Source organism: Pteropus vampyrus, unplaced genomic scaffold (genome assembly GCF_000151845.1).
Source record: "Pteropus vampyrus isolate Shadow unplaced genomic scaffold, Pvam_2.0 Scaffold1, whole genome shotgun sequence".
Taxonomy (NCBI): domain Eukaryota; kingdom Metazoa; phylum Chordata; class Mammalia; order Chiroptera; family Pteropodidae; genus Pteropus; species Pteropus vampyrus.
Window position 1 is genome coordinate 21820823 of NW_011888782.1, and position 26911 is coordinate 21847733.

At 32.3% G+C, this 26911-nt stretch overlaps 1 protein-coding gene and 1 pseudogene across 7 annotated transcripts in view; both read left to right on the forward strand.

Annotated features, from left to right (window-relative positions):
• The window catches only part of ZNF148 (zinc finger protein 148), a 108216-nt gene that overhangs the window by 33543 nt on the left and 47762 nt on the right, over positions 1–26911 (forward strand). For 4 of the 7 annotated variants that reach the window (XM_011367680.2, XM_011367975.2, XM_011367744.2 and 1 more), the window contains 2 exons: positions 6819–6954; positions 16468–16816. In XM_011367680.2, the coding sequence (XP_011365982.1) occupies positions 16484–16816 (333 nt within the window). In that variant the 5' untranslated portion in view covers positions 6819–6954; positions 16468–16483. Of the gene's footprint in view, positions 1–6818; positions 6955–15997; positions 16029–16467; positions 16817–26911 lie in introns of those variants that run through there. The other 3 variants (XM_011367892.2, XM_023519869.1, XM_023519908.1) reach the window with 3 other exon arrangements.
• On the forward strand, positions 822–940 carry LOC111736690 (annotated as a pseudogene).

Consider the following 26911-nt stretch of genomic DNA (forward strand, 5'->3'; position numbering starts at 1 on the left):
CTCTCCTTTCTTGTTGGCCTATGTTGGTGCATACATTGGACCTGTGCTTTTATCTTTCAGAGTGAAAGAAAATTAAATATTTAACAATTTTCACGGTATTTACATATTGCTTAGTGGCGCACATTTTCATGTCAATTATTAATGGTCATAAAAATTCTAAAGTTTCTCATAAATTTTATTTGAGAATTCTTTTAAAACAAGTATTTGAAAATATTAGCAGTTTTAGTGGCCATGTTTTCAGATTTTCTCCTTTTTTGCATTTTCTGGTAATTGTCACGTTCAACATTTCACTCCTTACCGACGCTTGTTATAAGAAGAGTACACATATAAGCAGAAGAGAATGTTCTAAGGTTAAAAAAAAAGTGGCTTTCCCCAATCCCATTCACTATTAACGTGTGCGTTTGTGTGTGTGTGTATCCTTCCAGACATTTTCTACATATGCAAGCATTTACATCTATACTTGTATTTACATATTCATCATACAAATGAGATCATACCATACATGTTGTTTAGTAACATATCTTTTTTGTTGTTGTTAACTAATATATCTTTGCATAGCATTCCTTCTTATTCTGTATTCTGTAGTATTCCAATATTTAGATGTACCATAATTATTTTAACTAGTTACCCTTTTACGGCTATTTAGCTTTTTAATTTTTTGCTGTAACAAATGGTAATATGGTGAATATTCTTGGGTGTGTTTGTACATATTTTTAAATATATTTACAGTAGAAATTCCTAACAGAAAAATTATTGGGTGAAAGAGTGTGTGTGTTTAATAATAATTTGGCAGATGAATTGCCTAACTAAAAAGATTCCCCCACTATGGCCATGCCACCCTGAACAAGCCCGATCTCGTCTGATCTCAGAAGCTAAGCAGAGTCGGGCCTGGTTAGTACTTGGATAGGAGACCACCTAGAAATACCAGGTGCTATAGGCTTTAAAAAATAAAAAATAAAAACCAAAAAACCCCAAAAAGATTGCCCCAATATCAGTAGTCTAGGAACATGGGAATCTCTTCATTCCTAGCTAGTGTCAAACTTTTTAGTATTTGTCAGTTTTTTGTTGCCTAGTAGTTTCAAAATTTCATTATGAGTGAGTTTGAGCATTTTTTCCATTATTATTGGGTATATGTATCTTTAGTGATCCATTTAGTCATATGTTGAGCCCCTTGTCATTTGTTAGGTGGATTATTTTCAGTGAATTTTTGCTTATCTTTTGATTGTTTTTGCCTTATAGAATTTTTAATTTTTTATGCTTGAATTTAGTGATCTTTTACTTCATGGCTGGGACTTGGAAGGTTTCTGTGTAAGGTTTAGAAAGTCCTCACCTTTGATTGTAGGACTCACAGTTCACTCCATATTTTAACATCTTTGGATAACATGAATCACTGATTCGTGATGCTTTGACATTGTTATTTTCTTTCTAAGTGCCACATAAAATAGTTACGTGTTTTAAGGTTGGTAGTTTTCAATTCAGTGAACTATGGTACTTGAATAAAAGTTATACAGGCTTTTTAAATTACTTTTTATGGTTTAAATTGTTTAAAATCTTGATTAATGTAGAATATATTTGCTATAAACAATGGATGTACAGATTCAGTTTTACTTTTTTCCAGATGGCTAACCAGTTGTCCCCATTTCAGTTATTGAATGATGTATATTTTTTACATAATTGAAATGCCACATTTATCATATACTAAATTTTCATGTTGTCAGTGGGGGCAGGGGTAGCCGTTTCTGAAATCAGTTTCATTCAATTCACTTGCCTGCCTGTTTTTGTGCTGATAGCATTAAGAGAATTCAGTAAAAGGACTGCTTATAAAATTAATATACCTAATTAATTTTTATACAGTAGACATCAAGACTAATAGTAGAAGAAAAGGTATACATTTACAAGAAGAACTAAAAGGATAAAATGCTTGGGCTCAATTTCCTTGAAGAAAATTTTGAAGCTCTACTGAAGGATAAAGAAAATTTGAATTACTTCAAATTTTTGATAGGAAGATACGATATAAAGCTGTCATATTACTATGGAAATATAATAGATTTCCATTTATTGATCTAATATCTTGTGACCTTGCTGAACTTGTTTTTTAAGACCACACTGAACTCATTAGTTTTTGTAGTTCATTTGTACTTTCATTGGAAAATTTCTACATACAGAATCACTAGACAATAAAGACGGTTTCATTTCTTCCGTTCTAATCTGGATCCCTTTAGTTGCTTTTATTTATTTTTGCCTGCTTCATTTTACTAGCTGGAACCTTCAGTGTTGAATAGACATCCTGACTTTTAGGAGAAAAACATTTTAGCGTTTAACCGTTAAGTATGATGTTGTGGGTGTTTTGTAGATGCTTTTTATTAAGTTGAAGTTATCTCTAGCCTTAGTTTGGTAAGTTTTTGTCATGAATGGGTAATGAGTTTTGTCAAATCTTTTTTTCTGTGTGTATTGAGAGAGTCATGTAGCTTTTGTCCTTTATTCTCTTAATATGGTACATTACATTAAATTGATTTTCAGTTGTTAAACCAACTTTGTATTCATGCGATAAATCCTACTTGATCATCATGTGTAGGCCTTCTTATATGTTGCTGGATTTAGTTTGCTGATATTTGGTAATCATTTTTGTGTTTTTGTTTGAGACATTGGTGTGTAGTTTTCATGTAATGGTTTTGCCTGACTTTGGTATCAGAGTAGCTCTGTTTTCATAGATCAAGTTGCAGAATGTACCCTCTTCCTCTGTTTTGTGAGGGAGTCTATAAAGGTTTGGTATTTCTTCCTTACATGTTTGCTGGAATTTATCAGTGAATCCATTGGGCTTGGTCTTTGTTTTTTGTGGGAATATTTTTAAATACTAATTCAGTTAGTTTATTTGTCATATTCAGATTTTTCTATTTCCTCTTTATGACTTTTTAGGAATTTGTCTTTCGTAAAAGTTGTTTAATTTGTTGGCATAAATTTGTTTATAATATTCCTTCCCTTATAAATCTCGAAAATAATTTTTTGAGGTACAATTGACATATAAATTACATTAGTTTCAGGTTCTTAGAATACTTTAATTTGGGGAGCTAAATAGTAATGTCTTATCTTTCATTCCTAACAAATTTTGGTGTTTGTTTTGTTTTCATTCAGTTAAAAATATTCTCTGATTTCTTTCTTAATTCTTGACTCCTATATTATTTAGAAGTTTGTGAAGTTTAATTTCCAGATACTTGAGGATTTTTCAGTTCCTAATTTAATTTATATCTAATTTAATTCTTTCATAGTTAGAGAACATACTATGTATGACTTCATTTCTTTTAAATTTATGAGACTTGTTTTATGGCCTAGCATTTGGTGTGTCTTGTAGAATGTTCCATGTGTGCCTGAAAATAATATATATTCTGTTTGCTGGAGTTTTCTATATATGCCAGTTAAGTCTAGGTGGTTGATAGTATGGTTCAACTTTTCTGTATCTTTGCTGATTTTTTGTCTAATTACTCTATCAGTTATTTAGAGTGGAATATTGAAGTCTTCCACTATAATTGTTTAATTTTCATTTTACTTTTTAATAATCTTAGTTATTGCTTCATTATTTTGGGACACTGTTTTTAGCTACATATACATTTATAATCGTTATAATGTCTTTCTGATTTATTGACTCTTTACCATTATGAAATATCATTCTTTGTCTTTAGTAGGATTTGTCTTAAAGTCTATTTTGTCTAATTAATATAAGTATTCCAGCTCTCTTAAGGTTACTATTTTCATGGTATATCCTTTTTTCCCCATCATTTTACTTTAATTCTTGGATGTAAAGTTGTGTCTCTTGTCAACAGCATATAGTCGAATCTTGTTTTATTGTACAGTCCGACAGACTCTGCCTTTCCATTGGGCTGTTTAGACCATTCACATTTAATTACAAACATGTTGGATTTACATTTGCCATTTTGCCATTTGTTTATATATCTTTTATGGATTTTATTCCTCTGTGTCTTCTTTACTGCTTCCTTTTGTGTTAAATATTTATTAGTGTTCTGTATTAATTACTCCATTGATTTTTTTTCTTTTTACTAAATGTAATTGAAGATTTTTTTTGTGGTTGCTGTAGGATTTATAATATGTATTTTGTCAGTTTGCTTAATGTTAATACTAATTCATTATCAGTAAAATATTTTCTCCTCCTTGTATTTTATATATATTTACATATGTTGCATTTATATATACTATAAACCTAAGAATAAAATGTTATAATTGTTGCTTTATACATTCTTATGCCTTTTAAAGGTGTTAAGAAAAATATAGTCACATGTCACTTAATGATGGGGGTCCATTCACAGAAATGTGCCATTACATGATTTCGTCGTCGTGCTAACATCAAAGAGTGTACTTACACAAACCTAGAAGGTATAGCCTACTGCACACGTAAGCTGTATGGTACAGCCTATCGCTCCTAGGCTACAGACCTGTACAGCATGCTACTGTACTACTGAATATAGGAGGCAGTTGTAATGCATTGTTACATTTTGACGGCTACGACCTCACTATGTAATTTTTCAGCTCGATGATAACCTTATGGGACCACTGTCATATATGTGGTTCATCATTGACCAAAATGTTGTATGTGGTGCAAGACTGTATAGCCTTTTAATCTACATTTTTACCATTTATGTTTTTGTTTTCTTCTTATGTATTTGAGACTGGTGTCTTTTCCTTTCAGCTTATGGACTTCCTTATTTCTTGTTAGTCTGGTTGGCTACCAAAATATTCTCTCAGCTTTAATTTATCTGAGACCTTATAATGCCTTCATTTTGAATAATTAGAATAATTATTCTAAATGAGACCTTATAAATACTTCATTTAGAATAATTTTGCTGCCTTCTTGGTTCACAGCTTTTTTCCTCCAGCTGTCTTCTGTGATTCCACTGTCTTCTGGCCTCTGTTACTTTTGATTGAAAGTCAGCTCTTAATCTTGTTGATGGTCCCTGAACATGCTAAGTCATTTTTCTCCTTATGCTTACAAGATTTTTCTCTGAGTTTGCTTTCAACAGTTTGACTATGATATGTCTATGTATGGGTCTTTTTGTATTTATCCTACTTTAAATTCATTGAACTTCTAAGACCTGTAATTTATTTCTTAAAAAAAAAAAAAAATTGGGGTGTTTTTGCTAGTAGTTTATTTTAAAAACATTTTTTTCTCCTGTCCTTTCTCTTCTGTCCTTCTGGGACTCCAGAAATTTTGGTAAGTTGGTCTCTGAGGCTCAGTTCAATTTTCTTCAACCTTTTTCTCTCTGGATAATTTCTACTGATGTGTCTTCAAGGTTATTGATTTTCTTCTGCCATCTTGAATCGGCTTCTGACCTCTTCTAGTAAATTTTTTGTTTTTGTTACAGTACTCTTTAACTTCAGAATTTCCATGGTGTTATTTTACATAATTCTGTTACTTTTATTGAAAATGTATTTATTTGTTGATTTATTGTTTTCATAATTTAAAAAATTTAAAATGTGGATTCTTGTACTTTTAACATACCTATAATAGATGTTTTGAAGTCTGTTTGCTTAAACCAACATCTGGGGATACTCAGAAACAGTTTGTAGTAACTGCTATTTTATTAATATGGGTCACATTTTTCCTTTTTTAAGAAATAAACATACTGTTGAAAACTGGGTATTTTAGAGGATATATTGAAGCAGTTCTGTATTATGACTTCCCCCCTTCCTCTGCCCAGGTTATCTTTATTGTTGTCATTTTACTATCCTTTATATATGATACGATACTATTGAAAGAAAAGAAATTTTACTTTGGACCAGAGTTGATCTGGAAAAATAGACATGCATGAATATCTAGTGAAATTCTGAAATGGAAGTATACTGAGGGGTGAATAACACCATCACAATTTAAAGTTTTAAAATAAGATACAATGTTGAAATGTTTTTAAAAAATGAATTAGTATTCTACATTCTGAAGTTCAAAGATGGAATTATTACTGGTTTGTTTTAGGTAAGAAAGACTTTGCACCATTGAAAAATTGATATAAAATCATAGGATGTTTCATATATTATCTGGTCTCCAAGCTTCCTGTGAAGGAATGCGTATAAACTATACTTGATAGATAGGAATCTAATATTTTTAAAGACCTCTATGGTAGGAAATTCCATAAACTCTTTAGTCTGTTTCTGTGCTCACATATACTCACTGTCAAAGTTTTCTTCTTGTGTATATAGCTGATGTTCTTCCTTTGTATTTCTTTTGGATATGGTACATAGTCTTCCTGTGATTAGTTCCATCTTTCTGTCAGCTTTTCCTTTCAAAGATTACCTTGCTGATTATGTTTCTGTAACTAGGTATTTAATATGATTTTACCGTAATCCTTTTCTATTTTGGTTACACATACATTCTATATATGACTAGTTCTGTGTTATTTGTAAGGTCTGGTATTGTTTGCTTCTTTCTTCATAAACTTTATAGTATAGATATGAATAGTGTTATTAAGTGATTTCTTAATCTTTGCTTTCTCTTTTCTAACCTTTTAGGTCTGTCATCCTCTGAATTTCCTTTACTATCCCATATCTCTAAAACTGTAGATTCCAGATCTAGGCGAATTAGTCTTTATCGGGCTGGGGTTATATCACAGTTACTACTTACCTATTATGTTTTTCCAATTTCATACTTAAAAGCAAGTCATTGCAGTGGTCATTCAGGAATAGTTTACTGTTCACAAAGGGTGATCACTTTATTATTTATACCGGTTTCTCCATATTATATTTAAACAGTATTTTTTTCCTCCATAAGTAATGTCTTTTGTTGTGTGTTTTTTTGTTTTTGTTTCTTTTTGTAGGTATTGGATGGCATAAGTGATTAAGGTGGTATTGAGGGTCACTGAAGCCTGTGAAAGATAGAGATTCAACCATGATTTCTTTTTCAACTCTACAGCATTTCCTTCCTTGAAGTCTTCATTTTTACCTTAGTCTCAGGTAACTTCAGTACTTGTTTTTCATAATCATGAATAAGTAAAAATTTCATAATCATGAATAAGTAAAAATGTGAAACCATTTTTTGTATGATAGAATTACATGTTAATTTCTTTATGTTTAGGTATTTTTATCTGATAGAAACTTGAGATTAAATCTTTTTCCTGAGAAAGCAGTGTTAAGAGAAAATCAATGAATAATGATATTCTTTTAGATTTTAAGTTTAGTTCAGCACAGAAAAATATGTATAACTTACTATGTAATTTTAAGTGAAATTTAAGTGGAAAGGTGTTTTCTTCTTTAACCGTTTTGTTCTGTAGGTTATTATATTTTTCACCTGCCTGTCATAAACACATATATACTTACATTAAATTCTCCAGGATTTCCAGGAAAACTATATTTTCATACATGGGAAAATTAGACTTAGAAATAAAATGTAATGGTGTTTGGCATGTAATTTTTAAAATATGAAAAAACATACTAGTAACTGTACATTTATTCATTGTTATGTTTGCCTATACTAATACAAAAAGCAGTTACGTAGATAATTCAGTAATCATTTATATTAGATATATTAGTTAAAATATAGACTCGGCTATTGTGACAGACTTAGAAAGGTAGGAACACATTTATTTGAAAAGTCTATGTAAGCAGTCTTGAGATTGTATGGAGGCTCTAGGCTTCTTTGTCTTGCTTTGCTCTTCTCACTATGTGGCTTCTGTCTTGTGGTTGAAGATGGTTACTGTCGTGTCTGCCAGTAGGAAGAAGGAAAAGGGAAGAATATTTTCTTTTCCTCTAAGGGAACTTGCATACATAATTTCCACTAATATTCCAAGGGAGGCTGGGAAATGAGTCCTACCTAGGTAGCCATGTATCTTGCTTAATATTTTATTATTGGGCAAGGAGGAGATTCGGGGAAATGGGGAACTTGCTGTCTGTCACAGTAGGGTTTGTGTCAGATTTCTATTTGTCTAGTTTGGACTAATGTTAAAATGTAATTTTTATTGTCCAAGATATATTAACTCTTGGCTTGGAATAATACTTTGAAAATTGTGCTTATTCAAGTTCTGAGACAATTCTAGTTTCGTGACTAGTCATCATGCCTCTACTAAACATTGCTAGTCTTGATATCATAAGATGGAGTAAGATATTAAAAGTTAAAATTGTTTTGAGAATTCCTCATTTTGTTTTACTGCCATTAGGTTGAAGTGATTTGTCTAACATTTTAGACTCCAAGGCAGGAGTGGAGCCTTGGGTGGGAGGATTTTTTTTAGCTACACATATATCTAAATGATCAGTAACTGGTTCCTTCTAATTCTAAAAATTCTAAATATTTAGATATGATCAGAACAACTTATTCCCAAAGACATCGTATAGTTTAAATAATTCTTTTTAGACAAAAAAAAAAAAAAAAATTTATTGCACATTATATCTTATGGTTCTTGTCCTGTTCTAATCAAATATTATATATTTCTATTACAGAATTTATTAAACGGTTGGAAACTAGTCAGTTTTCTACCATATATTGTCAACATATATTAACTTTGGTACTTTTTAAGAGAGACTTGAGATAATTAGTTTTGATAAATTTGTATACTTGTATACACTATTGTATATAGTATTTATATTAGGACTATTGATTTAAGTTTGTTACTAAATGGTTATAAGACATAGCTGTTTTCTAATGTTTAAAAAATAAAAGGTGTTGATTAAATAGTTAACGCTTTTCTGTTCTGGAGTGAGTCTTGGTTACTATAATAGTACATATTAAAAATAATTTAGGTGTTTAATGTTTGTTCATAATATACAGGGAAGTTTAAGAAATATTTTTAATATTCCTTTTATTATATAAGACTGTAGAAAATTTGTCGTTTCCTAATAGAATAAGTATTTTTAATATTAGTGTTTGAATCGTTGACATATGATGGACGAAACAGCTAGATCCAGCAGAATGTAGGCTTCTGTTTCGCTTGGATCTTTTTTATCCACCCCACCTCCCACTCCTTTTTAAGATAAATTATAGCTGTTTCTTGAACAGTTTGAGTTGCCATAAATTTGATATTTTACTATTTATAAATACCACTGTTTTCTTATTATTAACATTGTTTTAGAAGACTTTGGTGATGAATATTTGAAATGCAGAATATGCTTAGATTCTGCTTTTTTTGAGAGGAAGCTTCAGGCATATTGAAATGTCTGTTAACTTTGGCTTAAATACATATAAATTATTTTTCTATGGTTAAAAAATGACCACAGGTTTTTCTTTAGTTGTCATATTGTATAAATGATTGATCTTAGTCTGTAAATTCTCTTATTAAACATCTTTTATTGTTGCTAGCACTAACCAGAAGGACCTTTTTTGTCCAGTTGTTATTATTATAAGTGATGCTCCTATTAATTAGGATGTTTTAAAATACTAGCAATTTAGAAATCATCAAAGGGCATAGTTATTAGATATGCTTTATAGGTCCAAAATGGTAGTTATACAGAGGTATATCTTAACAAAGAATGTTCCTAAACAAGAAGTAGATTTTATTTTTAGAGATGAAATGGTTTTTCCTTAGATCGAACTGCTTTTGAAGGATGAGAATAGAAAGCTTATGAATTACAAATTGCAAATTGTTAAATCGGTATTAATCATGTGTTTCTTTGTCTCTTGCTTTGTCTAACCAGTTGATCTTAAGGTTGATTGATATTTGCATTTCTAATGCTGATAGAATGTTAAAGTTGTAATTTTTCACTGACTCGTACATAGGTTAGAAATGTTAATATCCAATTTAATGTAACTGGCATCCTTCAGACAGCAAAGAGTTAGCTGAAAATGCTTTGGGTCAGAAGTAATTTGTGAAATCTAGCCTTATCTGTTTCAGAATAGGTTCTTTTGAGTGCTTTTCATTTAGACAAAGTGAAATTTCTACAAGTGAAATTTCCTAATAGGTTGAATGGGTCCTGGTATAGGTTGGGTATTATTGATTAGGAGAATCTTTTGAATTGAAAATTACTCTTTATAGAAAAGAGTGATGTTTAGATTCCTAAGCTTGCCCACTATAATTTGTTTTGACTTAAAATGTATAGTTGAAATTCTACATTGTTCATTATAAGTTGATGGAAGATGATACTCAGCCAAACTCAATACATAAAACAGAAAAGCAGTATCTTTAAGTGAGAAATATTTCTTTCATGCTAGAATGCAGATTTAATTAAAAGTGATAAATTGGCAGATCAGTATTCATGTATATTCTGAAGGGGGGAACTAGGTGCTTTCAAGAATTTTAGCGAGTTGTGGCACAAGTCTTCAAATCTGCTTTCACCTCGAAACTTATAGCCCTCTTTTCTTTGGTACAGGTGTATCTTCAGCACTGCTCCTACATTGGTCAGCCAGATTTAGGATTTTTTTAAAATTTTAAGTGACAATGGCAAAATAAAGGAAAGAGAGAAAGAGAGATTATCCTGAAGTAACTTGGTAAAGATCTGAAGAAAGAATGGAAAGATTAAGAGGGTGTAGGTAAACTCATGAAAAAAATGAGAAATTCACTGAGGTATAATAGATGGAAGTGGGAAAATAGGCAATGGAGAGAGTGTCCATTCCTTCTGAAGGAGAAAAGGGGATTTTGTGTCACAAAGTTGTCTCATGGTAACCGTAAGATGGGAGTAGCTAGTTAAGGAGAGTTGGATTGCTTTTCCAAGCCAAGCAGTGGTTACAGGGTGGCCTCAGAGTAGGTGGAGTTCTCTCTCAGAAGAGAGTGAGTTCAATGAGTTCTCAATGTGTCCAGGGCATTTTCAAGTCAGGAGGTATTATGGTATGGTGAAAAGTACATTAAACCAAGTAAGTATACCTATTTTGAAATTCCAGGTTACCTCCTAGCTATGTGACTTTGGGTAAACCCCAGTTTCTTCATCTGTTAAATGGGGACAAATTGTTACTATCTTGAGTGTTATTGTAAATATTAAGTGAAGTAACATAGAAATGTGCCTAGCACAGTATCTTACATCTAGAAATCTTCAACACACATTGGTTATCCTTCTCCAGGTTATGATAATCTCTGGACTTTATAATACAGATCGAAACCTATTAATAAATAATGGAAAGATATTTTTTCTCATTAATCACATAGAACTCCCATAAGGAAAGATGTCAGTAAGCATTTTAAGTGTCTCATGTAGTTGATTAAAAATGAGTAGTAATGTACAGCTTGTCCGTATGTTATATTTCTGTTAACTTTGTCCTCTGAAAACGAGTCTAACAGACCCATCAGCTTAGACGATAATTGTCACAAATGCTTGCTTTAAAAGCCTTTATGTTTATTAATTCCTTATTAAAGTCCTGACCCAAAGCTTTACTCTCTTTCAACTTACAATCTATAAAGCTTAGTTTCTAATTGCTTGCACCCAGATGATTTGAAGCATTAAATTAGAAGGTGACAACAAAGAAGAGTAAGCTGTCTCTTCTGGAAGGCAGGAGAAAGTGATGGCTGGTAATTCATGTTTCCTTTAAGTACAGTATTGCCATTAGGCCTAAATGACTAGGGGATACCAAATCGACTACAATTCAGATTACTTTTACACAGCTGAACCAAATATTTGTCTCTGGAAAAGGATGGTAGCGGGTGTGTGTGGGAGAAGGGGAGTCGGATGGAACAGGAAGCTGTATTGTGGCCTTCTAAATATTCCCTATTGCTCCACCTTCCAGCTTCTCTGGCAGAAGGTTGGAGATGAGAAAGAATAACATATGAAAGAGGGAAAAGAATGCAGAGTTTGAAGTAACCTGCTAAAGGGAGATTTAGCAGAAATTGTTCCAAGGTGGTTGGGCCCCATCCTTTCCTCCTCTCTCCTGCTCTGTTCTAGTTTTTAGCAATTTCTGTTCTGGGTAACTTGAAACTACAGAGGAAGGTATGCCATCCCACTTTTGGCTGAATTAGCCTTAAGACATCATTGTGCATCCTGTCTTGGCTCTTAACAGTTCTGCCATTTTATACCCTTTGTCAGCTGCCCAAGGTCCTTTTACTTATAAAATAATGGGTCATCACAGGGTGCTCAGGTTGGCTTATTGTTTATTACTCCACCTAGTCCTTCTTTGTCTCAACTTAGCCAGCTGCTTCTGGGAATGCAAATTAATTGTTTATTTCTGTTTTTCTTCCAGAGCAGTCTTTCAAGTAAATGGCATGATTTAAAGGAAACATTATTTCTTTCTTCCTCACTCCTGTGTAGTTATCTCTAACTCCTGAATTTCTGTTAATTGTATAGACATTTGGGTCAAAAAGCACTAGGCTTTTTGAAGGTTTATCAAGAAGAGACACAACTATTCACATTTAACTGGATTCATTGCATCATTTTTCCCCTTTACACTTGTCTGATCCTCCCTGAAAATATTGAATTTAGAGAAAGTAGTATCCTGTGTTAACTTTTGAGCACAGGACCTTTTGTTGTATTCATATTTTTGAATGTTCATTGAAGAACATGAGAGCTTTGAGACCGTGTATGAGTTAGAGGGGGAAAGTTAAAGACAGTAAGTGCATGTAAGAAAACTTCAGGGACAATAAAAAATGTACTTTCCTTACTTGAGCATTTCTCTTAGCGTAGCTTTGTATTTTCCCTTTTACCATAGGATTGGCAAAATTAACATTTTTGTTTTTGAAAGCCTTGTTTCATTTCCTGTCATGCTTACTCTGCCCAGGCACCAGGTGAGATGTGTGATACAAATATGGCTCATTTTATTTGTCTGTATATCTTCTCTTGGATTTTTTTCACTTAATGTATCTTGTGGAACTTTTCACCAGCACATATAGCTAGCTACCTCATTCCTTTAATGGCTGGGTATATGGTTGAATCATAATTAATAAGTCTTCTGTCAGTGGGTGCTTAGATTGTTTCCAATCTTTTCTCATTAGAAGGCACCAAATTTCCTTGTACATGTATCTTTGGTTAATTTTTATGACTAAGCCCATGAATTGTATATATCCCTAGCAGTAAAGTTGCTGGGTCAAGGGTACATGTAATTTTCATTTTGATATATATTTCCAACTCTCACTTTAAAACTTTGGTAGAGCAGTGTTCATCGATATAGTAGTTTCTGGTATTTCAGAGAAATCGTCTCAAAAACAGTTTTTAGGCTAAGCCAGTAACTCAAAATGTATGGCTTAATTTGGGGTCCTGGGAATAAGAAATCATATATTAAAAAGGAAGAGAAATTCCTTTTTTCTCTGTATATGGCCTGTTGTCAAGAAAATTTTCGAAATTGTCACGTTTGTCTTCCATTTATGCTATTTTCTCTTCTTTTTTCATTTACTACCTCTGTATCGAGGTGTGCTTGTTCCAAGTCCCTCATTTTGGCACTTCATGCAGAGTTGTCTTTTTTCCCCGAATAGTCTCTATCCCCAAAGTACTTTGACTCCCTCATACTAATTGTTTCAGCCTTATGTTAGGGATAAGGTTGGTGAAAATTTGTACATATTTTTGTTTGTTAATTATGTATATTCTATATTAACACAATATTATAAAAGTATAGTTTTAAATAGTATGTATATATAGATAGTTGACCCTTGAACAACATGGTTTGAAATGCACGGGTCCACTTATATATGGACTTTTGCAGTAACTATACAGTTGACCCTTCTTATTTCTGTGTTTCACATGAATGGATTTAGCCACAGATTGAAAACAGTAGTTTTGGTCCTTGGTTGGGAATCTGCAGATGCAGACGGCTGACTGTACGCATTGTTCTACACCATTTTATATAAGGACTTGAGCATCCTTGGATTTTGGGATTCAAAGTGCGGGGGAGTCCTGGAACCAATCTCTCGGTGATGCCAGGGGACTGTAATTAAGTTTTGGGGGAGTCAAAGACTGCATGGGGTCAGTGCCCTTAACTCTTGGGTAGTACAAAGGTCAACTGTAATAAGATGCATTAAATTTTTAAAAATTGGGATGGTACATGATCAGAAATATTGAAGTTGGGCACTACTGCTCTAGGGAAGTGTGGACCTTATGTTAGTTTAATAAGTCAGCTTCAACTTTTGCTACTTTATTTTTTTTTAACTAAATTCTATCCTAGGTCAGTTTCTCTAAATTAATCTTTTAATAACCTCTTCTGCAGTCTTCTGTGTTCTTCAAAAGACTCCCCTTTAAAAAAATAATAATAATGTCGTGTATGGCAATAGCAACTGTAGCAGCAACAAAGAATTGCTATGAAGGATGGCTTCATGTGTATGTAAATGTCTTTTAGGGTGTTTACAAATTCTTTAAGAAAACAGTAAATAGAAGAATATAATTTGGTAAGGATTTCCAAAGAAATGGCCAGAATAAGCAAATTTTAGCTCTAATAGACTTAAGTTTCAGTTAGTTGTAGAATAGGATAGTTTATCCTCTAAGAAATGCAATAGATTTGATGATACATTTAAAACCTCTTTTCTTTAGATTTTAAGTTTGCTGCTTTAAGATTTTCAAAAGTAAAATCAGATTCTTTGTCCTTTGTCCTATATGTATTCTAGACTGATAATACCTAGTACCAGGGAAGACAAGATTAACGAGCATGAATTACATATTTTTATTGTATTTTGCTGTTTATATGGTTTTTTGATCTGTTTAAAGTTTTATCTCTAGATAATAACCTTAGAAAATGAGATGATATTTAAATTTCAGTAGCGGGGGCGTGGCTCCATAGTGTAGTGTTTAGCACGTCTGCTTTACACGCAGAAGGTCCTGTGTTTGCGCCCCAGGTGGAGCCACGGACCATACCCCAGGTGCGCCAGGCCCCCCAAGTGCATGCTGCAAGCATGTGGGAGGAGATGCCCCGCCTTCAGAGATCCACTTCGTAAGGGGAAAACGGCAACATCCATGGGTCAGGGGTGGAAGTGGGGCGGAGGTGCATTAAAGAGGGGAAAAATAAATAAATAAATAAATTTCAGTAGTGTATGTGACTTTAACTGATTATTTATTTACCTCTGAAAGCTATGATGAAGGCAGTAACCATTACCTAACTGGTTGACTTTGGAAAGAGATGACTAAACTAAAACACAGTTAATACATTTACTAATTGTGGGCCTTTCTTGTTGGGTAGAGTATGCATATTTATTTCATACAGTCTGATAATGGAAGTTGGTTTTAAAAAATAAGCTTTGTACCAATGCTTTGACCCTCATTGAGATGTAGTTTCTTTGAATTTCATGATTATTGTTAATATTAGATTATAGAGTAACACAGTAGAATATGAATTTACAGCAACCAAAGTTGGATTTAATATCTGACTTTTCTGTAATAATAGAGAAAGTAAGGTAATGTGATAGTGTCTAGATCTTATCATGACCTATTGAATTATTTAATTATGTACAGCTATTTAAGAATGTATTTGTAATGAAAATACTGCTTTTATTTTAAATTTAAAAACATTTGTAAAATAAAATTTTATTATGGAAAGTTTTCAAATTAGAGATAAATAGAAATCTGGAAAAAACTTTTTATTGAAGTATTATAACAACTCACAGAAATGGGCATTTATCAGAGATACACATTTTGAAATTTTATAAAGTGAGCACACCTGTGCAGCCATCATTCAACTCAAGAAAAGAACACCTCTTTTCCTGTCTCCTGTCTGCAGCCCCTCCCAGGGGTAGCAATTATTCTTTTATTTTTAAGAAAAACTTTATTGAGTTGTAATTTACATGCAATACAGTTCACCCACTTTAGGTGTACAGTTCAGTGATTTTTGGTAAATTTAGAGTTGTGCAGCTACCACTGTAGTCATGTCAAAACATGTATATTTTAATCAGTTTCTTTTTGTTGAATACATATTGCCTTTCCAGATTTTCACTATTGTAAACACTACAGTGATTTTTTATGTATATCTTTGTATGTATTTCCGATTTCATCAGGATAGGTTCCTAAAAGTATAATCATTGGTTCAAAGAATATACATTTTATGGCAATTGGTACATAGTATCAAATTGCCTTTGAAAATAGTTGAACTAATTTATATTCTCACTGTCAGTAGATGAGTGTCTTCTTTTTTTTTTATTTTTGGAACCACCTCAACATTGGATGTGTTTTTCAGAAGTCATTACTAGTTTCGTGGATGAAATATGGTAACTCTGTTTTAATGTCATTTCTTTGATTACAACTGTAATTGAGTTATATATTTAGTGACTTTCTAAGTTTTCTTTATGATTTGTCTGATAGTGTTCTGTCAGTTTATTTCTTAATGAATGCATTTAAAAAAATTTTTTGTGAGACATTTAAAAATATTAAAGGATGTGATCCTTTGTTGTAGATACTTTCACCCAATTTGCTTTCTATCAGGCTTATTTTTCATAAAAATAGATTAGGATTTTCTGCTTTAATGACAAAAATGAAAATTTGTGTTTTACTCTTCCAGCCATTTGGAAACTTATCTAGGTAATACTGAATTATATGAGTGACATTTTCTATTAAAGTGTGTACCTTTCATAATTTAAATTAAAAAATTACCAAGTAGACATATAAAACTAATTTATTATGCTTTGTTGCCAAACTTGGTCTTTCTAGGCAGTTATACTTAAGCATGAACATTGACGACAAACTGGAAGGATTATTTCTTAAATGTGGCGGCATAGACGAAATGCAGTCTTCCAGGGCAATGGTTGTAATGGGTGGAGTGTCTGGCCAGTCCACCGTGTCTGGGGAACTGCAGGAGTCGGTACTTCAAGATCGGAGTATGCCTCACCAGGAGATCCTTGCTGCAGATGAAGTTTTACAAGAAAGTGAAATGAGGCAACAGGATATGATATCACATGATGAACTCATGGTCCATGAGGAGACAGTGAAAAATGATGAAGAGCAGATGGAAGCACATGAAAGACTTCCTCAAGGACTACAGTATGCACTTAATGTCCCTGTAAGTAATTCCTTTATAAGATATTAAACATATAATTAGAAACAGTTTTGTATTAAGTAATACTACAAGTCACTGAAGAAATTTCAGAAAATATTTAATAGCTAAATAGTTCAAATGGATGTTTTTAAATAGATGCACTAAATAGTGACAAGTCATATTTGACAAATCAAATCAAAAGGCAAAATTAAGTTCTTATATTACATACCTTCTAGAAACTTACCTTTTTCCAGGGTGACATTTATTTCTTCATCAAGATTACTGTGTATTAAATTTTAAGTGCTTAATTTTTAAAGATGTTTTAACTTCTGGGTTTCTCCTTAAAGGGTAGAAAGATCGAATCTCGAGCATAGCTAGAAAAAGATTATAAACTCGGGGTGAGGGGGTTTCCTTCATATTCTGAACTCTCAGCAATTCTTGCCCTTTATTTTTTTAAATTTTCTTTTTAATGTATATCAGACCTTTAGTCTTTTCTGTTTACTGTAGACATTATGAGTCATCACCTGAGGTATTCTTTTGTAGGCACCCATAACTTTTTGCCTTTTAGTATTGTTATTTTTACTTGAGAATCAGCAAAACCGCAACCATAGTGTAATCCTTTTTTTTGTGATATTAAACCTGGATTCCTTTCAGTACCTCTAACATACTGTACTTTTTCTGTTGCAGGACCTTCATGTATCCTGCCCGTAATATTCCTCTCAGACATACCCCCTCTTTGTTTTTTAACCTAGTTAATGCTTCATTACCATCAGCCTGCCACTTCCGTCTAGTCTAGGTTGAGTCAGTGCAATAGGGACTTGTGATTACTTGTTCATTGTCTCTCTGATAGATTGTAAGCTCTACAAGAGCATGAAATTTGTATTGCTTTCCCAGTTGTTGGCACATGATGTGAATAAATGGATAACTACTTTTAGTTGTGTTCTAATACATGTGCTTTCCAACTTTTACCTGCCTCATTGCAGTGGCCTTTTTTAAGCCTGTTGATGTGCTGGAAAATTTAATTGATTTTTGAATGTTGAACCAGGCTTACATACCTAGAATAAATCCCACTTAGTTATGGTGTATGATTCTTTTTTATACATTGTTGGATTCAATTTATTAATATTTTGTTGAGGATTTGTGCATCTACATTTATGAGGTAGATCGGTCTAGTTATATTTTCTTGTAATATTTTTGTCTAATTTTGATGTTAGAGTAATCCTGGACTCATTATAGAATGAGTTAGGAATATTTCTTCTTCTTCTGTCTCCTGGAAAAGATTGTAGAGAATTGGTATAACATCTTCCTTTAAATGTTTGGTAGACTTTTAGCAGTGAATTCACATGGTTTGGTACTCTCTTTTTCGAAGGTTATTAATTACTGATTCAATTTCTTTAATAGATACAGACCTATTCAGATTGTTTCTTCTTCTGTGAGTTTTGGCAGATGTGTCTTCCAAAGTATTGATCTCCTTCATCTAGATGATCAAATTTGTGGGCATAGAGTTGTTCATAGTATTCTCTTATTATCCTTTCATTCACCATAAAGTCTGTAGTGATGTTCTCACTTTCATTTTTTGATATGAATTACTTATGTGTTCTCTCCTTTTTTCTTATCCTGGCTAGAGGTTTGCTGCTTTTTTTTAAATACAATTTTTAAGTGGAAAGTAGGGTTAACTATATTTACATTGTTGTAAAACAGATCTCTAGTACCATTTCATCTTGCAAACCTGAATCTTTATACCCACTGAACAACAATTTCCCATTTTCCCTCCCCCCAGTAAAGGCTTACTGATTTTATTGGTATTTAGAAAGAACCAGCTTTCAATTTTCATTATTGATTTACAGTTTTCATTTTCATTGATTTCTGTTCTAGCTTTTTAATGATTTGTTTTTTTATTTTGGATTTGATTTGCTTTTTCTCTAGTTTTCTAAGGCGGAAAGTTAAATGATTGATTTTAGATCTTCTTTTCTGATGTATGCATTCATTGCTATAAATTTCCCTCTAAGCATTGTTTTTGCTACATCCTACAAATTTTGATAAAGTCGTATTTTTATTTTCATTTTGTTCAGTATACCTTTAATTTCTCCTGAGATTTCTTATTTAATCCATGTGTTATTTAGAAGTGGGTTGATTAATCTCTAAGTATTTTGGGATTTTCCAGCTATTTTTCTGTTACTGATTTCTTTAGTTTAGTTCAATTGTGGTTTGTGAGCTTATATGTTTTCTATTCTTTTAAATTTGCTAAAGTGTATTATATGGCCCTGAATATGGTCTGTCTTGGAGAACGCTCCATGTAAGCTTACGAAAAATGTGTTCTGCTATTGTGTGATGAAGTAGTCTGTAAATTACAGTAGCCTTTTTATTGGACTGACTGTAGCCTGCCTTGTCCAGTCTGTATTTTAGGTAGTTTCTGTAGTGAACTTTCCAAAAGGAGATTTGTTCTTCTCATTCCCCTATTAAAACTTCTTCAGAGGTTCCGTGTTGCCAAACAGCTCAAATACATCCTTTTACGTGGGCTGGAAGAGTCTTCATAATCAAGTCTGTTATCTTATCCAGCTCCTTACACAGAAATTTAAGCCCCTCTCTTTACTTCATTCTTTAAGCATATCAAGTTACTTTAGTTGTCTAGGTCCACTATTATTTTTTTTCTATTACTTCTGTACATGTTGTATGTACTTATAGTATTCTTTGTGTGGCATTCTACCATTTTTCACTTTTCAGTTTAAAAGCTTTCTCTTGTGCGATTTTCATTATGGTGACTAACTTATTTTGCTTTTCTTTGATGGCAAGACTATAAAATCTCTTTTCTGGAGCCTGTCTTTTAACTTTGTGTTGTTAATATGTGGACTATAGTAGGCAATTAAATATGTTTTGAGTGAAAATACATATATATATGTTTAATTGAGCAAGGTTTAAAGTGGAATGCTCTCAGAGTTTTGACAACTGCATAAACTTACAGAACTCACAGCCCATTAAGATACAGAGTATTTCCGTTGTCCTAGAAGGTTCCTTTGTGTTTTTTCCTGGTCAGTCCCCTCTCCAACAATTGTTCTGATTTATTTTATCCTATTGTAGATTAGTTTTGTCCTTAAGAACGTTTTGTAAATGGAATCATATGTAACTTTTGTGTCTGGCTTCTTTTACTCAACATAATGTTTTTGTAGTTTATCCATGTTGATCGAGTATATCAGTAAGTACTCCATTCTTTCTCATTGTTGATTAATATTATATTGTGTATTATCCTAAATTTTATTCATTTCCCCTTTTATGGTTATTTCTGTTATCTCTTATTTTCAAACTTTATGAATAAAGCTGCTATGTACATTCTCGTAGAAGTCTTTTAAAAATTTCTTTTGAGTACATTTGTATAGACATTAACCATTTCTCTTGTGTTTTTATTTTGTGTGATCTGGTGTCTATCTTTGCCTCAGTATTACACTATCTTGATTGCTGTATCTTTTATAGTAAATGTTGAAATCAGGTAGTGAAGGTCCTCCAATTTTGTTATTCTTTGGCAAGACTGTTGTGACTGTTCTAGGTTGTCTGCATTTTCATATGAAATATAGAATCAGCCTTTCAGTTTCTAGAAAAAGAACCAGCTGGGTTTTGATTAGGATTGCATTAATTCTGTACATTGACTTCGATGAAAATCAAAATTTAACAGTAGTGTTTCCAATCCATGAACATGGCATATAGCTACATTTATTTAGAGTTTCTTAAATTTATCTAAGTATTGTTCTGTAGTTTTCGGAGAGTCGTTGGACATATTTCATTAAATTTACCTCTAAGTATTTCATTTTTCAGATACAATTGTAAGTGGTATTTAAAAAATTTTGATGTCTCATTGTTCATGACTAGCATATAGATGAATTTCATTCTTTTTATTTTGACTATGTATCCTGTGACCTTGTTATATGTACTTATTAATTCTAGTAGTTATTTAGGTTTATTCATGGTTATATTGTCTGATCATATTCTTCATACATTTTATTTTTTTTTCCCCAATCTGTGTGTGCTTTTTTTCTTATTGCATTGACTGGCACCCGCAGTACAATGCTGAATGGAAGTGGTAAGAGTAGACATCTTTGCCTTGTTCCTGATCTTTAGGGGACTGCATTCAGTTTTTCACTATTAAGAATTATTTCAGCTGTAGGTTTCAAACTATAGATAATATTTATTAGGTCAAAAAAGTTTTCTTTCTAATTTGCTGAGCCTTTTTTTAGACTATGAATGGATATATAACTTCATCAAATGTTTTTTCTCTGCCTACTAGATGATCATATGATTTTTTTCTCCTTATTAATATAATGAATTACATTGCTCTTCAAATGTTAGATCAACCTTGCGTTCCTAAGATAAACCACTCTTGAGCATGATGTGTCATCTTTTTTATATGTTGTTGGATTCAGTTTACTAATTTTTTAGAATAATTTTTTCTGTGTTTATGAGGGATATTAGTTTTCTAATACTATCTTTGCATGAGTTAGGAAGTAGCTCCTCCTCTGTGTTCTGAAAGTGTTTGTGTAAGATTGGTATTATTTCTGCCTTACGTATTTGACAGGCTTCACCAGTAAAGCTAGTCTGGGGGTGGGTTTTCTTTGTGAGAAAGTTTTTGACACCAGATTCAATTTTGAAAACATATATAAGGCTGCTCAGATTTAAAATTGTTCTCTTGAATCAATTTTGATAAGTTGTAGTTTTCAAAGAGTTTGTGCATTTTGTCTTATTTAGTTGAACAGAATTTTTCATAATATTTTCTTATTTTTTTATTGTCTAAAGCATCTATAATGATTTCTTTTTTCTCATTCTTGATAGTGGTAATTTTTTTTTTCCTTAATATTCGGGGAAGAGATTTATCAATTTTACCAGTCTCTCAAAGAATCGTTTTGGTTTTATTGATTTTTTTTTCATTGTCATTTATTTTAACTTTCATTTTTAATCTGTTATTTCCTTCTACTTATTTGCTTTTTTTTTTTAGCTTTTTAAAGTAGAAGGTTAGATGACTATTTTAGACCTTTTCTTTGTTTTTGATGTAAGCATTTGAAGTTCTAAACTTCTTGTTTATTATTTCTTTTTGACCCATGAATTAATTAGAATTCTCATTCCTCATCCCACTTTTAAATTTCTAAATATTTTGAAATTTTCCAGATACCTTTTTTCACTAATGTTTAATGATTGTGTTCAAAGAATGTACATTCTATGATCTCATTCCTTTTCAGTTTATTAACAGAGACTTGTTTTGGGGTTCAAAATATGATTAGTTGGTGAATGTTTTTTATTCACTTGAAAAGAATGGTATTATGGCTGTCCTTAGGTGGGTTATTGTAAATGTCAGTTAGGTCAAGTTGGCTAGTTGTGTTCACTTCCTTTTTTTTTTTTTCTCCATTTTTTAAAATTAAATTTACCGGACTAACATTGGTTAATATTTACATGTTTCAGGTGTACAGTTTTATAATACAGCATTTGTGTATTGCTGCGTGCTCACCGCCCATATTCTAGTTTCCCTCTGTCACCATTTATTCAACTCTTCTTCAACTATTTTATATCCTTACTAATCTACTGGTTCTCTAACAGTTAAAGTTTGTTGGCAAAAGATCCAGTTCAAAATTATGTGTTGCATTAATTGTCATGCCTTTTTAGTTTTCTTTACTCTGCATTAGTTCTTCGCTTAAAAAATTTTATGATTATAATACTTGAAAATTACTGACCATTTATTTTGTAGAATATCTCTCTATTTGGTTTTATCTGATTTTTCCTTTTAATGAGCTTTAAGTTACTGTCTTTGATAGGGGTGTTGCAAAAAGTGATGCTGTATTCTCTCCTCTTTGCATTCTAACATGTGGCACATGGATTTTATTTGCCCTGTTCTGATAATGGTTTGCTTTGATCAGTTGATTTAGGTGATATCTGCCAGTTTTTTTTCACGGTAAAGTTAATCTCATTCCTCATCCCACTTTTAAATTAATTAATTAATTTGTGTCAGTAGGGATTTAGGAGTTATATTGTATATTCATTGGGTTAAAAATCTATTATATAATTATTCTATGTTTGGTTTAAGATTTGGCCAGTTGAAGCTCTTCATGCTGGCTTCTATGTTCTTTTGACATGTCTCATCAATCTTTCAGTACTTCCTATCTTTCTGTCATAAAATGTTCTAGGTTTATCTTGTATTTTTCTTGCCTCAACCCTGGAATCAGCTGTTTCTTTGAGGAGCTCTAGTTCATTTTAGTGGAAAATGGTATTTAGAAACCAAGGTCTGGGCGCTCAGTGTGCTGCTTATTGCTATTGGGGTATAGCTCCTCCCAGGCCTGTCAGTGGACAAATCCAGAGAATATACTTATGTATGTAATTATATACATTTATTTACATGTATATATGTACCTCCATTTACATCTGTAATCACCTCCATATCTATTAGTATTGAAAACATGAGTTCACACTGATACCTCTCGTTAGAGTTCATTAGAATAGATTTTAGTTTTCTCGCTTCCATATTTTATAACTCCCTTCTTGGACAGTGAGAGAAATCTGGCTTTTGTTATACGTAATGGATTTTACTTCCTTGATCAGACCCCACTAACCCCACGTGTAATCATTTTCCTTGAGCGCTGCTTCCCTTCCCACTCAGATGCCTTCTGCACTCTACCCAAGCTCCTATACTCCATGGCAGTGCATGCCACCCCCTGTCCTCTGCATGAATTCCTTTTCCCTCTCCATGTGCTTTGACAACTTGAACTGGGCCTCATTACTACACGGAGCTTTCTTTATACACTGTGCTGATCCATGTCCACTCTTTTGATACCTTCATCATCCTCTGTAGCTTCTGACACCTTGCTCCAGACTGTCCTTTTCTCATAGCATCAACTCTTCCTTATGCTGCTTGGGTTCTGACACCTCATGCTGAGTTGCCTTTCTATGTAGAGAACCTCCTCACTCTGCTTACACTCTTGATGTCTTGCGTTGGGTAGCCCTCCCATGCAGATGCCCTCTTCATCTTGTCTGGGACCTGATACCTTGTTCTCTTCTAGCTTTTGGCTTTAGGAGTTAGTGTTTCATAAAGAATAAATGGATAAGTGGGGGGGGGGCGGGCAGGAAGTGGAAGGGACAAGATTTATCCTTTTACTTTTTCTGAGCTTAATTGTGAAATTACATAGATTCATAGGAAGTTATAAAAATAGTATAGAGAGAACCCATGTACTCTTTACCCAGTTTCGCCCAGTGGTTAAATTTTATATAACTATAATACAATCTCAGAATTAGGATATTGACATTGCTACAATATGTTTGATGTTATATACTTTATCACACATGTGGATATGTGTAACCACCACCACAATCAGATACAGAACTAATCCATCATTAACAAATGCCTTGCTATGCTATCCCTTTGCATTCATACCTCTTTTCCTTTCCACTGTTTCTTACCCCTGGCTATCCTATCCCTAGTCTGTTTTCCATCTCCATAATTTAGTCATTTTGAGAATGTTATTTTAATGGAATTATACAGTATGTGACCTTTGAGGTTGAGTTTTTTCACTTAGCATAATGCCCATCTAAGTTGTTGTGTGTACCAGTAATTCATTCCTTCTTATTTCAGAGTGCTATTCCATGGTACTGTTCAATGGGTAAACAGTGCTATTCATTGGGTAAACAGTTTACCCATTCACTTATTGAGGGACATTTTAGTTGTTTCTGCATTTTGGCTATCACAGATAAAGCTGCTATGAACATTCATGGGTAGATGCTCAGAAGAATATAGGTGTGCTTACCTTCAGGATAAATACCCTACTATACACTTACAACCAGATATAATCACTCCTAACATTTTGGTATATGTAATTCTGTGCTTTTTTGATATATATGAAACACATATCATGCATAGGATCATGTTACTTTTTATCTACTCTTTTCATTTAACCACCATATTTTGAACTTTTCTCAGCTCCTTATTCTTCTAATACATAATTCTTAAATGTATGCTTGATATTCCATATTTATGGATAATACATATTTGAGTCTTGTTAGTCCTAACAGGCAATGGTAAATTTGAGTTGGTTCTGAGAATGAATCTGTAAAAAGTTGATATACACCAAATAAGCAGAATTTAGCATTTATGTTACATTGCTTTATACTAGAGCACAACAGGCATGAGAAATTATATTCCTTCTTAATGTATTCCTACTGATAGGGCAGAGTGGTGAAGAGCAGGTCTTAGGATCATGCATATATATTTTTGAATTAAAGAGCAGATTTTGATCTAGAATATGATCCAAGTCTCCAGAAGTATGAAAACTTAAGCCAGCAGGCCTTTCATCATTTCTAGATTGTTTATGAGAGCCTTTTAAAAATAAAAATAATGTTGAACATATTAATGGTTTTCTTTTATTTGCTTATTCACTTGAAAATCACAACAGACTTTTTCCATATTAACATTTTTGTTAATCCAAAATAAAAAATTGAGTTTTCTTAAATTGTTAGTAACAGTTTAGGTTCCGTAGCCTACGTAAACTCCCTATTTCTTTGTGACAGTTGAAGTAAAAGTTTTTTCATTTGTAGCTGTTGCTAGTTTTCAGGATTTCTCTTGACCTTCCTGCTCTAAATCAGTCACCCAAATTCAGTGGCCCTCCATTTTGAACAGCAGTCTACAGGCGAACTTTTGAATGTCTATAGTTTACTCATTAGAATATTGTTTTCTAATATGTTAGAAATTTGAAATAAAATTTAATAAAAATAATTTTTTCAGATCCTTAGCCTTATTAGCCACAAATCAAGTGCTCAATAACCCGATGTAGTTAGTGACTTCTTTGTTGGATAGTATCAGATAAAAAACATTTCCATTATTGCTGAAAGTTTTATTGGATAGCACTGTTAAAAAGCTTCTCAACTCAGAAATTAATTTCAGAAATTTGAAAAAAAAATTCGATTTATCCTTTTTCTTATATTCATTCAAGAGAAATTGAGAAATCGTAACTCTTTATGGTCTTTATTTTTCTAATTTGATGCAAGCATGTTGAAGAGTAAAGACATGTCTGTATTGATAAAATGAAACAAATTGCAATTTATGATAAATGCCACATTTGTTTTCTAGAAAATTGTTGGATTATATTGCTTTAGCTAAAGGATTTTATAAATTAGGAGCTATAAAAAATGTTCTAGTTATATTGATTTAATAAAATATAAAATATAAAATATTATTTCAAGTATTTATAAATCCCACTTCAGGGTTCATGTAGCATTTTATTTTAGTCATGAATTTCTGTGCTGTAAAACAGCAAGAATATAATTGTAGGCATACTTTTATGTATTTTATATTTGTGATTATTTTGTTTAATACCTGGGAAATTCAAAATGTATTTGGCCATTGATATAAGACCTCTCTTTTGTTTTTTAGTTTTTAAATTTCCTTAAATCCTGTCAGTTTTAGGAGGGTTGTGTGGATATATTCTGACATACCTCTTGCTCCAGTTAATTAATATGCCCATGCTAGGAATTTCTGTATATATTTATAATGGGTGACTTTTTCTCTACTATTTAAGAAAAAAAGACTCATTTTACTCATTTCAGTGATTTTAAGATACTTATTATTTTTGCCACATATTTTTACTCTGTTGCAGAGTTCGATTGGGTTTATTGGTAACAAGTGATCTTCCATAATCCTTGAAGGTGACAAATCTGCCTTTGTATTTATCTGCTTAAGTAGTCGTTGGTAGGCTATGTTTCTTCCTCTCTTTTTGGCTAACTCCCAACTTATCTCCATTACATAGTTTGCTTTTTCAACAAAGTCTTACTAGTTGTAGCAAGTTCTTATTATTGCGTTTCTGTTAAAGTTCATTTGAGGGATTCAGAAGTGATTTTATTACGTTCATATCTGTTGAGTTCTTTATCTTTTGAAGTGATGGCATTGGCTTTTATTAGGGCTGTATGTTAAAGAAGTACTTTTTCCTTGATTCAAATACTTTTTATTTCAGCATATTCTTTGGATATCATTTTCAGGAATAGATTTATCAAGTGAGCTTATTTTAAGGTGAATAGATGGTAGTTTATATCAATTCTTTAGTTTGTTTTTTTTTTTTTTAAACAAGATTTTACTCATATGCTATATAGCTTTTAGAAAAT